Raw genomic sequence first — 13,976 nt, forward strand, 5'->3', positions numbered from 1 at the left:
CAAAAGTCAATACAAGCCCGCCCACCGAGACGGACCACGGTACCACCCAATAGCAAGGAGAAATGATAGAATGGCAGTGCTGCGGGCCAATAAGAAGGCGAAGGAGCTGGGCGGAGGCTCAACCCCCCGGGGGTTTGAGGGGAGGGGGAAGACGAAGCTTGAAAGACTTGGTAATGGCGACGGGTTTGGTAAGTAGGAAAGTTTCGGTGGAGGAGTAAGAGCGGCGGCGGGAGCAGTAACGCGCCCCGGGGAGGCTGGCGTCAATTGGAGAGGGGATACGCGAGTTGCTGGTGGTGTTGTCGCGGCTGGGGCGGCCCGCGCCGGGGCTGCTTATACTCCGCGGCGGGTTTGTTGTCTTTCTGTTCGGGAAGGGGTGGGGGTGGGGAAGGGAGGGGCAGGATCCCGAGGGTATCTGGCGGCCGGGTGAACTCGGGTCGGCTCTCCTCTTCTTGGCGGCGTGGGCAGTTAACCGTCCGATACCGGCCTGCGGCGAACCCACCGGACTGGCGCTTCCCGCGAGCTCACCTGGGCTTCGCGTCGGAGCGGTCCGTGGGGGTCTTGGGGCGGGGGCTGGGAGGCGTCTGCGAGGACAGCGCTCTGGGCCGGGTGGCGCGGTGGGTGGCCGGGCCGGGTGAGGAGATGGGGCGGGCCTGGGCGGGGGAAAGGGGGCCGACGCGACTCTGGGGCTGCCCAGGAAAGTTTGACTTCAACTCCCCGCGAGTGGGCGGAGGGTCGGAGGTTGGCCCAGGGTGGGCGGCCGGCCGCGGGTGGAGGACTCCTGTGAGGCGCCGCCTCTTCGGGGGCCAAGAGGGGCTCAGGCTGAACTGGGAAGCTCGCGTAGCCCTTGGGCCGCGGGGCTCATTGTTACGCAGTTCGAATGAATGGGCTCCTTGGCGCCTGCGCTGTGGAGTTGAGCTGAGGGGAAAAACAAGCCTGGAGTCCAGGCTGCGGTCACATGATGGGGGGAGGGGAGGGGAACGCGATGAATGGCGAAAGAGGGTGGGGGATGGACTTGGCGTGAACCGGGAGGCACTGCCTCTGTGTGACCGAGATCGAGGCTTGGCAGGCGATTTCAGTCTCCGCCTTCCAACCTATGCTGCTGCCGCAGGCGGATTAAAACAAAAAAGAAGACTAGCGAAATCGACTGTCGGGACCGAGTTTTTGTAGATCCTTCAAACGCTGCGTGCTGTCTAGGGTAGTTCGCTCGCCGCCGTGCATTCTTTTGAACACATCACCTAGAGTTAATTCTTTAGGAGTTTTCAGCAAGAATCTTTTGTAAAGGGAGCTCTGACTGCAGGGAAACACTCAAGAGTCTTTAATTCTGGGAGCCAGTGATGCTAAGGGAGGAGGTTAAAAGTTAGTTGTGTATATACCAGGAAGTGTTGGGAGTCCTACCAACAATTTCGACTGACTGCTATAGATTTATTTCCCTCTTAACGAGCAGTAACGAGTGATTCCTAACAATGACTTAGTGAAATTAAAGTTACGTTTGGAGAATTAGAATAGTTGTAACATTTGTAAATATTTGTCTATTGTGTAACTACTGATAATGATCTACATTTGTGATGTACTGCTAGTTCTTTCAGTGTCTGCTTTTTGTTGTTACTGTTTCTGCTGTTTTCCGATTTAACTTGTTGAGTACTAGGGTCAACTGTTGAATTTCCACGATTGAACTACTCAGTTCTTGCAGAGTAGGTAATAGTTGACAAAGTTTTAAGGAAATCTGAATTATATTCAAAAGAATTCAAAACACCCAATAGATTTTGGAGCTGTTTTATACTTTTGAGGAAGCCAAAACAAAATATTTAAATTCTAAGTTGACAGTACATTATTTATAGAGTGAAAAATTGATTTCACTTCCTAGTTTCCATTTTACTTTGTTTTATAAGCCCAATTACTTATAAAAAAATTCGAAGATTTTATTTATTTGGCTCCCCCGCCACGCCAACCAGGGATCAAACCCTTGCCCCCTGCGGTGGAAGTGCGGAGCCCGAACCACTGGCCCCCCAGTTACCTTTTTCAGCTTAGGAAAATCTTCCCTTTAGTTCAGAGTTACCTTCTCCCGGGATTTCCCACAATTTTCCATGTTTCACAATGCTTCCTTCTCAGACTTCAAAACTGGTACTATTACTTTAAGAGTTGTTTCCTCCACTGTATTTTAATGTTTTCGGACCGTTTCCTCACTACCCAAATGCTCAGTGATATAGGCAAATAACCTGGGCTTTATGAGGGAGAAGCTAGCTGGTCTCCTGTATTTCTGTTTGAAATGAAAATATTAATACTTTTTTTTCTGCCATAAATTATCTTAAGTTAGTACCATGTTAATGAAACGATGCAAGGTATTTTACATGTATTATCTTTTAAGTATGAAAGTGAAGATTTACCTGGAATGAGAAAATAAATCACACCAGATATTTTTAAGCTGACAAATACTTTGTATATCACAAAATTCAGGAAAAATGATATTCTCTTAATGATATTCTTTTATATTCTTGTTTGTGCCTAACTCATCAACAGTAATCATATACCTTCATATTTTGACCTGCATTTACTTTGGTATTTCATATTATAGTTTATACTGTCATTTTCCATAAATAGAAAAAATAATTTTCTTCTCTAGTTTAGTTTATTGAATTTTTTAAAGTTATCGGTGGTTTAGAAAAGCTTTTCTCACAGGTTGTTACACATGATGTAAAGATTCAAGTTTTTTCCTACAGTGACTCATCTTATGTACTATTTATATTGACAGTATTCTTTTAAACAGGTTTACCGATGACTTGCAGTGGTGTGTTTGGTGTTCTCTTCATCAAGTCTCAGTATTTTGTGTCAGATCAGCACAAAATGAATAAGAACTTGTATAGATGTATTTAACACTGGGCAGCAGTGACTGATGAGTTAAGGGGATGCTTTGGAACCATCAGGAGGGTGTTTCACGTAGTGTCTTTAATACTTCTGATCATTATGATACAGGTAGACTGGTCCCATTTTACAAAAAAGAAAACAGGCATAGAAGTTAAATTGTTCATAGTCATATAGCTTTTCTAAACTAATACCAATAGCTGTAAAAAATTCAGTCAACTAAATTAGAAGAAAATTATTTTTTCTATTTTATATGTAGAAGTGACAGTATAAGTGATACTCTACAGTAACATTTTATGGAAAGAATACCTCCCACTATTGGGATGTGGATTTTTTTTCCCTGTTAACATTACGGCACACTAGAGTTGTCAAAACCTCTCTCTGAACTCTTGTTTGAAGCTTCTGAAAGAACTGCTTAGAGGCCCTCAACTGCTTTTGGTGTAGTTTGTGTTTAATCTAGTTTGTTACAGAGGTTCATTTTAGCTTGCAGTTGTGTAATACATTTTAAATACTACCTCAGTTTCTCATGTTAGAGATTTAAAATAATTGCAAATTACTGTTACTTCACCTCCTTCCCCCAAACAGTTGGAGCTTCATACAGAAGTCCTTCGGGATTATGGGAGGCACAGAGAAGATCCTTTTCCTTTATCTGTAATGAGAATGAAAAGATAAAGATTGAGGAAAGAACAGACACTTGAATGTAATTGAAATTAGATGTCCAATCTGTGTTGGTCTATATCTTTTGTCCTTTTTCTCATTTTTTTGTGGGGGCAGGGAAAATGATCTGATTCAATCATCAGAGCCCTGTTTTCCTCATCCAGAATAGTATTTATTTTTTTGGGTCACACCACACACCATGTGAGATCTTAGTTCCCCAACCAGCAGTTGAACCCTTGCCCCCTGCAGTGGAAGCACAGAAGTCTTAACCACTGGACTGCCAGGGACGTCACTCCTCATCCAGAACAGTACTTTGTTCTGAGCTTTATATGATTTGAAGTTTATACAAAATTAGATGAAGTATGTGGAAATGCTTGACAAATAGCAGATAGGCATTTAGTAAAACCTAATTTCCTTTTCATTCACTGAAACTTGGTTATTTCTAGTCATCTCTTCCTTTCCTTTCATTGAGATTTTGTGGATATTTACTTCTGAAAGTTTGCAAAACAGATGGAATAGGGCTGTCTCATCTCCACCCAGTAAAAAGTTGTAATATTGACCATGACATTTCAGAGTACAACTGCTGGAGAATTTTACTCTTTGAAAATCACCAGTCTAGTGAGAGTTGACATGTGCAGAGATAACTAAAATACAGTATGAGCTATGTTGAATCCTATAATACCAAAGCAGTATACAATAGCATGAATGAACAACAGTGTTAGCTTGACCAGGAGAAATTTGAAAGAGAAGCTTGTTTCTCAAAATGAATGTTTAATTGGTGTGACGTATGTGAGGAGTTATTTTGAATATGGATTCTCTGGTGTTCTTTACAGTCTCAGAGGCCTTGTTTCTCCCAAATAGTTTGCCAAAAACAGGCAAAAAACTTATGTTTGATTTGAATTTTGGTTTCATGTGTTTGTTTTTTTCCTCGAAATAGCTCTGTGAGATCAGTAGAGGTACCTTGAGGTTAAGCGACCTACCTCAGATTACCTTTTTCTCATTTTTTTTTTTTTAAGAGAAAATGATCTGATTTTCAAGTCTGTTGCTCCTGTTTAGTATACAGGTTGAGAGAAGGAGAATCTCCACTATCTCAAGACCAAACTTTTGATAGCCTTGAGCAATAAGAGGTACAAACAGTGAGAGGTAGAAACACATAGAACTCAAGTTCAACAAGTATTTGATATTTTTGTTCTTTGTTTTGAAACCAAAATGTTTTTTCCAGCTTCATTTAAGGTGTATTGTGTTGGGCTGTTGGTAGATAACTAAGAGTGCTGAAGAGATGCTCTAAGTGGCAAGGAGATGTGAGTGCTGTGAATGGTGACTGGGCTCCTGGGACCTGCTGAGGGAGAGAGCAGACCTAGCTGGGAGGAGTTCTGCAGGCGCTGGGGCACGACAAAGCAACTGTAGCTCTGCTGAGGAGGTATACATGTGCAGTGCAACTCTGGGAAAAAGTGAGAAATTTTTCATGTTTGAGATTGCAGCTTGGACTGATTATGCCGATCACTTCTGAGTCATTAAGTCAGGTTAAATTGTGTGTTGTATCCTTAGGATGTCAGAAAGTTTTTTATGGAGAGGATTAAACTCGACTAAACTTAATATTAGCTGTGCCAACAACTCACATAGAATAACTAGTTCTTTCTTGTTGGGGCATTACTAAATGAGGAACCTGCACTAATACTACCAGTTACCACTTATTTCATGGGGTGTGGGGAGCGCCTTGTTGCTTTTCTGGAGGGGACTTCCACTGGGGGGCCTTATTTCGCTTTTGTTGGGGGGAGGGTTGGCCTTGCCCTGTGGCTTATGGGATCTTAGTTCCCTGACCAGGGATTGAACCTGTGCCCCCTGCAGTGAAAGCACTGTCTTAACCACTGGACCACCAGGGAAGTCCCTCATGAGTACTTTTGCAAAGGAAGCTGGGAGTGAGTGGCATAGACAGAAACTGGGAATGTGAATATATTATGCTCTCAAAACACTCTCCCTTAAGTATTTATTATAGATGTTCTTGCATACTCATTGTGTTTCAGTATGATTTTTAAAAAATAGACAAAAAATGTTTGAAGTATAGTTCCGATTATGTTAGACTTCTATTCAAAAATTTGCAGTGGCTCCCATTGTTTGCTAGTCGCTAATAATAGTACTGGCCACTCTACATTGAGAGTTTGCTCTGTTAGGCACTATTGTAAGCTTTTGACATTTATGAGCTCACTGTAGGTGCTTTTATTATTTCTATTTTATGAACAAGGCATGAAGATTTTAAATAAATTGTCCAGGGCACATAGCTGGCAGGTAGCAAATATATAAACGCAGGAGCCTAGTTTCAAAAAAAAAAGTGGCAAACCAGTTTTCCTAAACTAGAATTGAAGATTCTGTTCCCAGTCTACCTTCCAGCCCTATTATTGACAACCAGGAGATATCCTAGCCTCTGGCTTCTATGTTCTTCTGATTTCATCCAGTACTTGGCTAATTCTGAGTTTGCTCATGTGAGTTTCTCTCATTAGGAGCCTCCCTTCCTTCCTTTTTTACCCATTCATAGCCAAGCCCTGGCTCCATAGAACTGCGGTTGTTTGCTTCTGTCTTTTTACTCAAGTGTAGATTCCTTGAGATTCATGATCAACTGTTCATCATTGAGTTTCAACATTGTACCTAGTAGAGTGCCGTGTACATGATATGTATTAAATGACTGAATATATTATACATATATATACACACACAAATATATATATATTTAGATAAAAAAGGAATACGGCAATCATTTTTAGCCTGCTGGTTCTCCCAGTGCACCAGGAGTTTGTTTGAATGAAAACAAGTAAACACCAGTGCACAGGATTGTACCTCAGATCAAATAAATCACATACTCTGGGAGACGGGGCCTGGGCCTCATTGGTTTGAAGCAGACATGGTTCTGTGTGCCACCAGGGTTGCAAATCACAGATCAAGCTACATTTGCTTAGCTTTTTCAATGAGAAAGTGGAGGCTCAGAATCAGGATTTGGCCACTTATGCTTGAGAAGTCAATTTGTGTTACTAGCCACATCTCTTGGCTACCAATTTTGTAGGAAGCTATTTGTTATATACTAGCATATTTGCTGTAACTATATCATAAGACTGTGATTATTACATAATTGTACTTACTGAAAAGTGTTCATTTTTTGGGAATGCCTCAAACATCTTTTAGAGAAACTGTTATTTGCTTAAAGTAATGGTATGATCTGTGACTTTTATTGAGATGTGTTGGATAATTTGTCATATTTTGCAGGGAGGAAATTACCAAAGCTGAATAGCTAGCTGTCTGGCTCCTATTGTTAATTATTTTAAGTAACTGTTCTGTTTAGGACATTAAGTATCCAAAGTGTGCATAATATTGCCCTGTGTCAGTCTAGGGATAAAAATTTTTTAAAGATCATTTTACTTTTTTTATTTGCTCACTTTGTTTCATCTTTACAACTGCTCTGGGGAGAAGAGAGAGCAGGTGTCATGAGCCCTGTTTCCATATGGAGATACTGAATGAGTGAGAAGCTCAGTCATTTAGGTCATAGATTTAGTAAGTGATCAAGCTGGAATCAAACCCGTGTTTCCTTACACCTAACCCAGGGCCCTCTTCACTGCTCCACAGTACATCTCACAGTTTACATTGTGCCAGGCTCCAAGTGCCCAAGAAGTGAGTCATATTTGACGAGTACAGGCAGAAAGCTGAAATAAAATGCTAAAGTAAGGCAATGGTCAGTTTAGCTGTATGTGTCAAAAGACTTCAGTTCAGTCGCTCAGTTGTGTCCAAATCTTTGCGACCCCATGAATCGCAGCACGCCAGGCCTCCCTGTCCATCACAAATCCCCGGAGTTTACCCAAACTCATGTCCATAGAGTTGGTGATGCCATCCAGCCATCTCATCCTCTGTTGTCCCCTTCTCCTCCTGTCCCCCATCCTTCCCAGCATCAGGGTCTTTTCAAATGAGTCAGCTCTTCGCATGAGGTGGCCAAAGTATTGGAGTTTCAGCTTCAACATTAGTTCTTCCAGTGACACTCAGGACTGATCTGCTTTAGGATGGACTGGTTGGATCTCCTTGTAGTCCAAGGGACTCTCAAGAGTCTTCAACACCACAGTTTAAAAGCATCAATTCTTCGGCGCTCAGCTTTGTTAATAGTCCAACTCTCGTATCCATACATGACTACTGGAAAAACCATAGCCTAGACTAGATGGACCTTTGTTGGCAAAGTAATGTCTCTGCTTTTTAATATGCTGTCTAGGTTGGTCATAACTTTCCTTCCAAGGAGTAAGCCTTAGAAGATGTTTAATTGCCATCCAACCACTAATCTATCTCCTGGAAGTCTAAAGACATAACCAGATGTAAGCAAATACTTAAAAAAAAAAAAAGAATGTAAAGTAAGAGTGAAAAAACTGAGAACATGTTTAGTAGTAGGAGGGATAAGTAAATTTTGGTAATTCTTGTGATTATATATAATTTAGTTTTTAAAAATAGATCTTTGAAAGAATGCTTATGAACAGGCAAATGCTTATGAACTTAGTATTAAGAAAAGGTCTCATATATAACATGACGTATGAAGAAAAAGAAATGATTTTGGTTAGGTAAAATGTAGATGTCTGTGTGAAAAAGACATTGGATCATTAGATAATAACATCAGAATGTCCCAGTAACTCAGGTTGGTGGGATGAGAAATAATTACTATATTCCTTTTTTCTTTCCTAAGAAAAGCTCTTTTTTTTTTTTTTCACAGTGATCATATGTTTTATAGTCAGGATAACATTTCATAATAAAAAGAAAATTCATGAAAAAAGACTTTGTAGAAAAAATGTCAGTGTTTGTTGGTGATTATGTCGTGACTTAGCTTTTGGTTTAAATATCTTTTCACTGCATTTTTGATTAGCCTGAGCTGTGGTACTTGACTTTTAGTGCCTGTTTTTTGGGGCCATGCCACATGTGGCTTGTGGGGTCTTAGTTCCCTGACCAGTGATTGGACCCAGGCTCCTGGCAGTGAAAGCACTGACTCCTAACACTGAACTGGCAGGGAATTCCCAACTTTAGTTTTTTAAGTGACTTTTAACAGCAGTATATTTTATTGTTTTATTTCGAGGAAAAAAACTATGTTATGTTAGAATTTTTTGTGTTGGTATATTTCATTAGAACTTTTAAAAATGAAATTTGGGGTAGAGCCTGAGAAATCAGGAAATCTTCCTGCTGCTGTCACTTGTATTAAATAACTAATTTGATCATTGTTGAAAGGCAAGAATGTAAAAGGTATCACATTTTATTTTCATAACAATTTAGTTGGTAGACTTAGCTGAGAAATTATTTAGGTGTGTCAATTTATGTTGTTTCCTTCATTGTTTCAATTTTGTAAGCTTGAGATAATGGTAGATTTATTGTTTGTTTAGCTAAATTTCCCATTATTATTATACATCTTTGTAAAAATAGTAGCCTTTTTATTATGATTAAATTCCAAATTCTCATTAAGGAAACATTCTTATTCTTATGAGAAGTATAATATATGTCCATTTTAAGAAACTCTATTTTACTTTATGTTTTTGTTTTGGCCACGAGATCTTAGATCCCCAGAGACTGAACTTGTGACCCTGCAATGGAAGCATGGAGTCTTAACCACTGGAAGTCCCAAGAAACTTTTTCTTAAATGTTCTTTAGAGACTGTAACATTAAACTTGTTCACTTTCAGAAGATGAGAAAACAAAATAGTGAACACAATTGATAAATAGAGAAATTAGAATCTTCCCCAAAAGGTGCCAAATAGAATAGACTTTCAGTCGTCCCATGTGTAGCGGTTTTGAGGGGGATACAGATAACAATATATGATTAAAGATACAACATTGTGATGTCTCTGATTGATTTTATACTTTCATTATTCCAGATCACATGACTTAACTTTTTTCTCTTGTATTATTTTTAAGTCTGAGCACCATAACATGGTGTGGGAAGTGAAGACAAATCAGATGCCTAATGCAGTACAGAAACTCCTGCTAGTAATGGACAAGAGAGCTTCAGGAATGAATGACTCATTGGAGTTGCTGCAGTGTAATGAAAATTTGCCATCCTCACCTGGATACAACTCTTGTGATGAACACATGGAACTTGGTAAACAAAATTAAGTTTTTAGGGATCTTCACTGAGATTCGGATTAATTTTCGTGTTTAGCTAACTTTTCCACATACCTTGAATTGCTAAAAAGTATGTTAAGTTTTGTACACTAGGAATTTTCAGTGTTCTCTTGTTATTGCTTGTAAAGTATTATTTAAACCAGCATAACTTTGGGCTATTTATGATTATCATAGAGACTCATTTACAAATTCAGACTCACCTGTCTTTGTGGGTAAAGATGAGTCTTTAAACACCTTATGAAAAACCTTGTGGTGTGGCTTTTCAAAAGATGTTACTTTTGAAACATCCTTATAAGCTCAGTGACTTATGCTGGCTATGCCTTTATGCCTAGTTTGTTGGTATGATGGGGGAAATTCCAGTGGACCCTTGAAACTGGAGGATCAGACATTTGTAATGATCGTACTGCTGGGCTACTCCAAAGATGCATGATATATAGAACTGTGTAGGTTTGTTGAGGTATGACTTTGAATGTTACTGCTTTGAGGTAAGTGTTGAAGAGAATAAGCAGCCAATGAAGTGAGCTTGTCTTGCTGCCGACTTTTCATCTTGGCTTTGTCCCCATTTAACATGCGTTTTCCCCTGATGTTCACAAAATCCGAGATGTGATTGTCCTCATTTTATAAATGATGAAATAAAGGAGGTTATATGGTAGAGTCTTCTTTGGGAATTTGAAGAGCTTAAAGGTCTTGAGACATAACCTGTTGGAATGCTAAGGGTTTGCTAAGCTCAAAATATTTATTAAGTTGTGGTTACTATTGAGCGAGAAGTATCATCTCCATCAAGTACTTGGTTCTCCATTGTGACATTTTAGTTGGTTTCAGAAGGAAATCAGGAACCTAGGGCTCAGGAGGTCAAAAACTTTTACAACCCCTCATGACTTCAATTTAAAAGTAGTTTCCTTAACTTGAAAGACAGAAATGAACCCTTCACAGTAAATACAGAGGTGATAGTCAAAAAATGATATTGGCAATGAGGGAAGGGAAATAGCTCCACCACCATGGCATTACAGAGTGGAATTATCTAAAGTTGGTGTATTTGGCTGCTTTGGGAAGGGAGGGATACCTTCTAGTAGGTTTTATGAATGGATATCCTGAATTAGTACTTGTAAGACATTTCTGTTTTAGTGAGTTATTCTGGGATATTCCCTGAATAGGAATGAGTATCTGCTTTTACTGTGACAATTTAGGAGAGCTCTCAAGTCTACAAGAGCTTCTGGGTTTATATATTGAAGAGACCCATTGGATCCATAGAGTTTATAGGCATGTGTTTCACAAAGGGATTTTGTTGTTTTTAAGGCCTGCAAGAGGCTTTTTTTTTCCAGTTTATTTTTTTAGGATTCAGTCTACCTTACAGTGTAGTTTTGGCAGGTACAGGAGTGGTCCTTGGGTACTCTTTCTGGTGTTCTTTCTTGGGTAGCTGAAAGTCTGTCAAGAACTACCTTTTGAAAACACACTTTTCGGAAAATACTTTCTCATTAAAAAGAAATAATTTGGTGTAGATAAAGTTGAATAAGTAGTACCTAAAAATTCTATGATCTAAGTTTCATCTTTGAAAATTGTTGTTTCCATTTATTGTAGTAATCTTGTCTAACAGATTCAGGTTGTATGAACAATAAGTACACATATGCACCAATAAAATGCCTTTTTCCTCATTAACGTGGTGACATAAAAACGTCCGAGTAGCATATGGATTATTCCCAGGTGAGCCTGTGAAAATTTGGGGGCGGGGAGTCAGAAAACACAAACAGAACAGTTTGTGAACAGTTGTGGTAAATACATGGTTTGGTTTGTGTAGTGAAGTCGTTAATCCATTTATATTTAAATTTACTTTTCTGTTAGGCTTTGTTGACTCTTAAATGTATAAGATGTCATTGTTTTTACAGTTGAAACTTGTTTCATTCAAGAAAACATTTTGAATTTACACTTTTCCTTTCACAAAATTAACTAGCTAAATTTGAGGCCCTCTTTTCCAGCTGTGATTACAGTGTTGTCCTCTGTATTAGTAATTTCCTTCTGATAATCTTGAGTGTGCTTATTTACAGATGATCTTCCTGAACTTCAGGCTGTTCAGAGTGATCCTACTCAATCTGCCATATACCAACTAAGTTCAGATGTGTCACATCAAGAATATCCAAGACCATCTTGGAACCAGAATACCTCAGAAATATCAGAAAATACTTACCGTGAAAATGAAGTGGATTGGCTAACAGAACTAGCAAATATTGCCACCAGCCCACAAAGTCCACTTATGCAGTGCTCATTTTACAACAGGTGGGAACATTGGCTGTATTTTAATTGAAAACTTTGTCATTACAAAACACTTTTTTCCTCCCTAGTTTTAAAAGTAATAATGCTGTTGATCATCTAAATAAAGATGTTTTATTAAAGTCCTTAAAATTAAGCTCTTTATCTTAAAATGATCAAAGAGGTATTTAACCCCATGTCATTATTTCATACTTTGAGGATTAGATAAAAGTGATATGAGAACAGTCTCAAATGGTTTAAAGTCATCAAGAAGTACATCAGACCAAGAATACTTTTCTTTATATTTTTTGCTTAGAGAAATGAAAGTTTTTTAAAGAGCCATAATTAAAATAAACATTATATTTTAAACTTAGTCAACCTTGAGTTTGGTTCCTTTTGGTCTAAGTTTATTTTTTTTTTTACAGTGTATGTGGCCTTATGTTATGTATATGTTTGCTGATACTGAAATCTTGAATTTCTCAAAGTAAACTCCCATTGGTAAAAAAAACCCACTGTTTCGTATACCTAGACCAGAGTTTAAGAAAATGAGTTATTGTGCTATAAAATTATGGAATCTTCCAACTAGTATTCCTAGAGAGACCTAAATGGATAATATTTTATTAATTATCCCCCAGATTATAAAGTTGACTATTTAAAAAGACGTAGATAAATATGATAGTTTATAAGAAAGACAAATAACCCAGATTTGCACTCATGTGGGTGGGTAGACCAGGGTCCATATACAGTGATGTAGGAATAACTGAATTTTGGTAGTATTCGTACATCAGTATAATTCTTCACTAAAAAATAAACTTGTTAGGTGTGGAGCCTTGGTTTTCTTGCATCCCAGCAAGTTTTCCTGCTTTTCTTCTATTCAGCAGGATATTGGTCTTGACTGGAGCAAATTCAATTTAATTAACTTCAGTTTAAGTCCATGAAAATTTCCACAAGGATGAAAAGTTGACTTTTCAAAGTATCTCTTCCTTTATTGTCCCAGTCTTTTTATTGTAATCTTTAATAGTCAAAAAATGAAAAATTCGTTTTATTTATTTATTTTTTTTTTGAAAAATTCGTTTATAATTAAGAAAAGAAAATCCAGATTTTACTATTGGACTTCCTTTTCCCGCCAATTTTAGTTGAGATAGTAATTTTCATTTTTCACAACAAACTTGATTAATACTTTAATTCATGGAAAGCTGAGTAAAGCCCTCAGAACTAAAGGAGTAGCTGCTTAAAGGTGTAAATTACTCCCCACTGCATTTTCTATGCTTCCCTTCTTCCTCAGGAACAAGACAAGGTAATGCTCTGCTGTTTTGCCTGGCTTCTAACCCTGTCAGTGGTCCATGGCTGTTCTCTATGACTTCTTGTAGATTGTCAAACTGTTAGTTATTGAGCTTTTGGATGTCTGTAACTGGAGAGTATCCAGGGGTTGAGGACAGATAAAATTTGTATTTTGCTTGCATAGATAGAAGGATGAAGAGACCATGATGTTAGTCATTCAGACACATCTAGCATATTAATTTTTATAGAGCATTTAGACCATACACATTTTAGAACATTACGTTGTTCTCTTTTACATGGTTATACAGAAGAACTGATAAACTGATTTTCTTTTATTAAGAAAGCAGGGACGAGCTTAAGGAATTTTTTACAATTTGGCCGCTCAATAAATATGTAAATGGGTAATAAAAGGAAGAAATAAAAGACGAAACATTTAAGTATTTATATTTTGAAAATTGGTTGGAGAGTATGCTAAAATACGTGGAAACTAACTTGGGTTTTTGAGTGATGTGAACATGAAAACAAAGTACAGTTTTATATATAGAGTAATTTCTGCAAAGGTATAATAAATGTTAATTAAGATGAGAAAAATCGGGGGACTAATAGATTTCTCACAGAGTAAGGGCAAAATTGGAAAGTAAGATGCCCTCCTCTTGTTAGAAAGAGGATTAGTACCGACACTAAACATTTTTCTGTTAAGGACCAAATCCCTAGTTGACATGGAGAATTATCCTGATTTGGGACCTTCAGTTGACCCTAAGTCTTCTCTGCTGCTTTCCAATCTCCTGAATCGGTACACGTTAGTGCTTG

At 38.4% G+C, this 13,976-nt stretch overlaps 1 protein-coding gene across 11 annotated transcripts in view; it reads left to right on the forward strand.

The window, feature by feature from the left end:
- The first annotated feature begins 138 nt into the window (after window positions 1-138).
- The window catches only part of HBP1 (HMG-box transcription factor 1), a 29,852-nt gene continuing 16,014 nt past the window's right edge, over window positions 139-13,976 (forward strand). The window contains exons 1-6 of one of the 11 annotated variants that reach the window (XM_081535953.1): window positions 913-1,195; window positions 3,445-3,559; window positions 4,739-4,967; window positions 7,760-7,859; window positions 9,435-9,618; window positions 11,684-11,912. In XM_081535953.1, coding sequence (XP_081392079.1) covers window positions 9,450-9,618; window positions 11,684-11,912 — 398 coding nt within the window. In that variant the 5' untranslated portion in view covers window positions 913-1,195; window positions 3,445-3,559; window positions 4,739-4,967; window positions 7,760-7,859; window positions 9,435-9,449. Of the gene's footprint in view, window positions 347-912; window positions 1,196-3,444; window positions 3,560-4,738; window positions 4,968-6,975; window positions 7,057-7,759; window positions 7,860-9,434; window positions 9,619-11,683; window positions 11,913-13,976 lie in introns of those variants that run through there. The other 10 variants (XM_081535951.1, XM_081535950.1, XM_081535952.1 and 7 more) reach the window with 10 other exon arrangements.

This window comes from Giraffa tippelskirchi, chromosome 10 (assembly GCF_054371585.1).
Source record: "Giraffa tippelskirchi isolate mGirTip1 chromosome 10, T2T-mGirTip1v1.2.pri, whole genome shotgun sequence".
Taxonomy (NCBI): domain Eukaryota; kingdom Metazoa; phylum Chordata; class Mammalia; order Artiodactyla; family Giraffidae; genus Giraffa; species Giraffa tippelskirchi.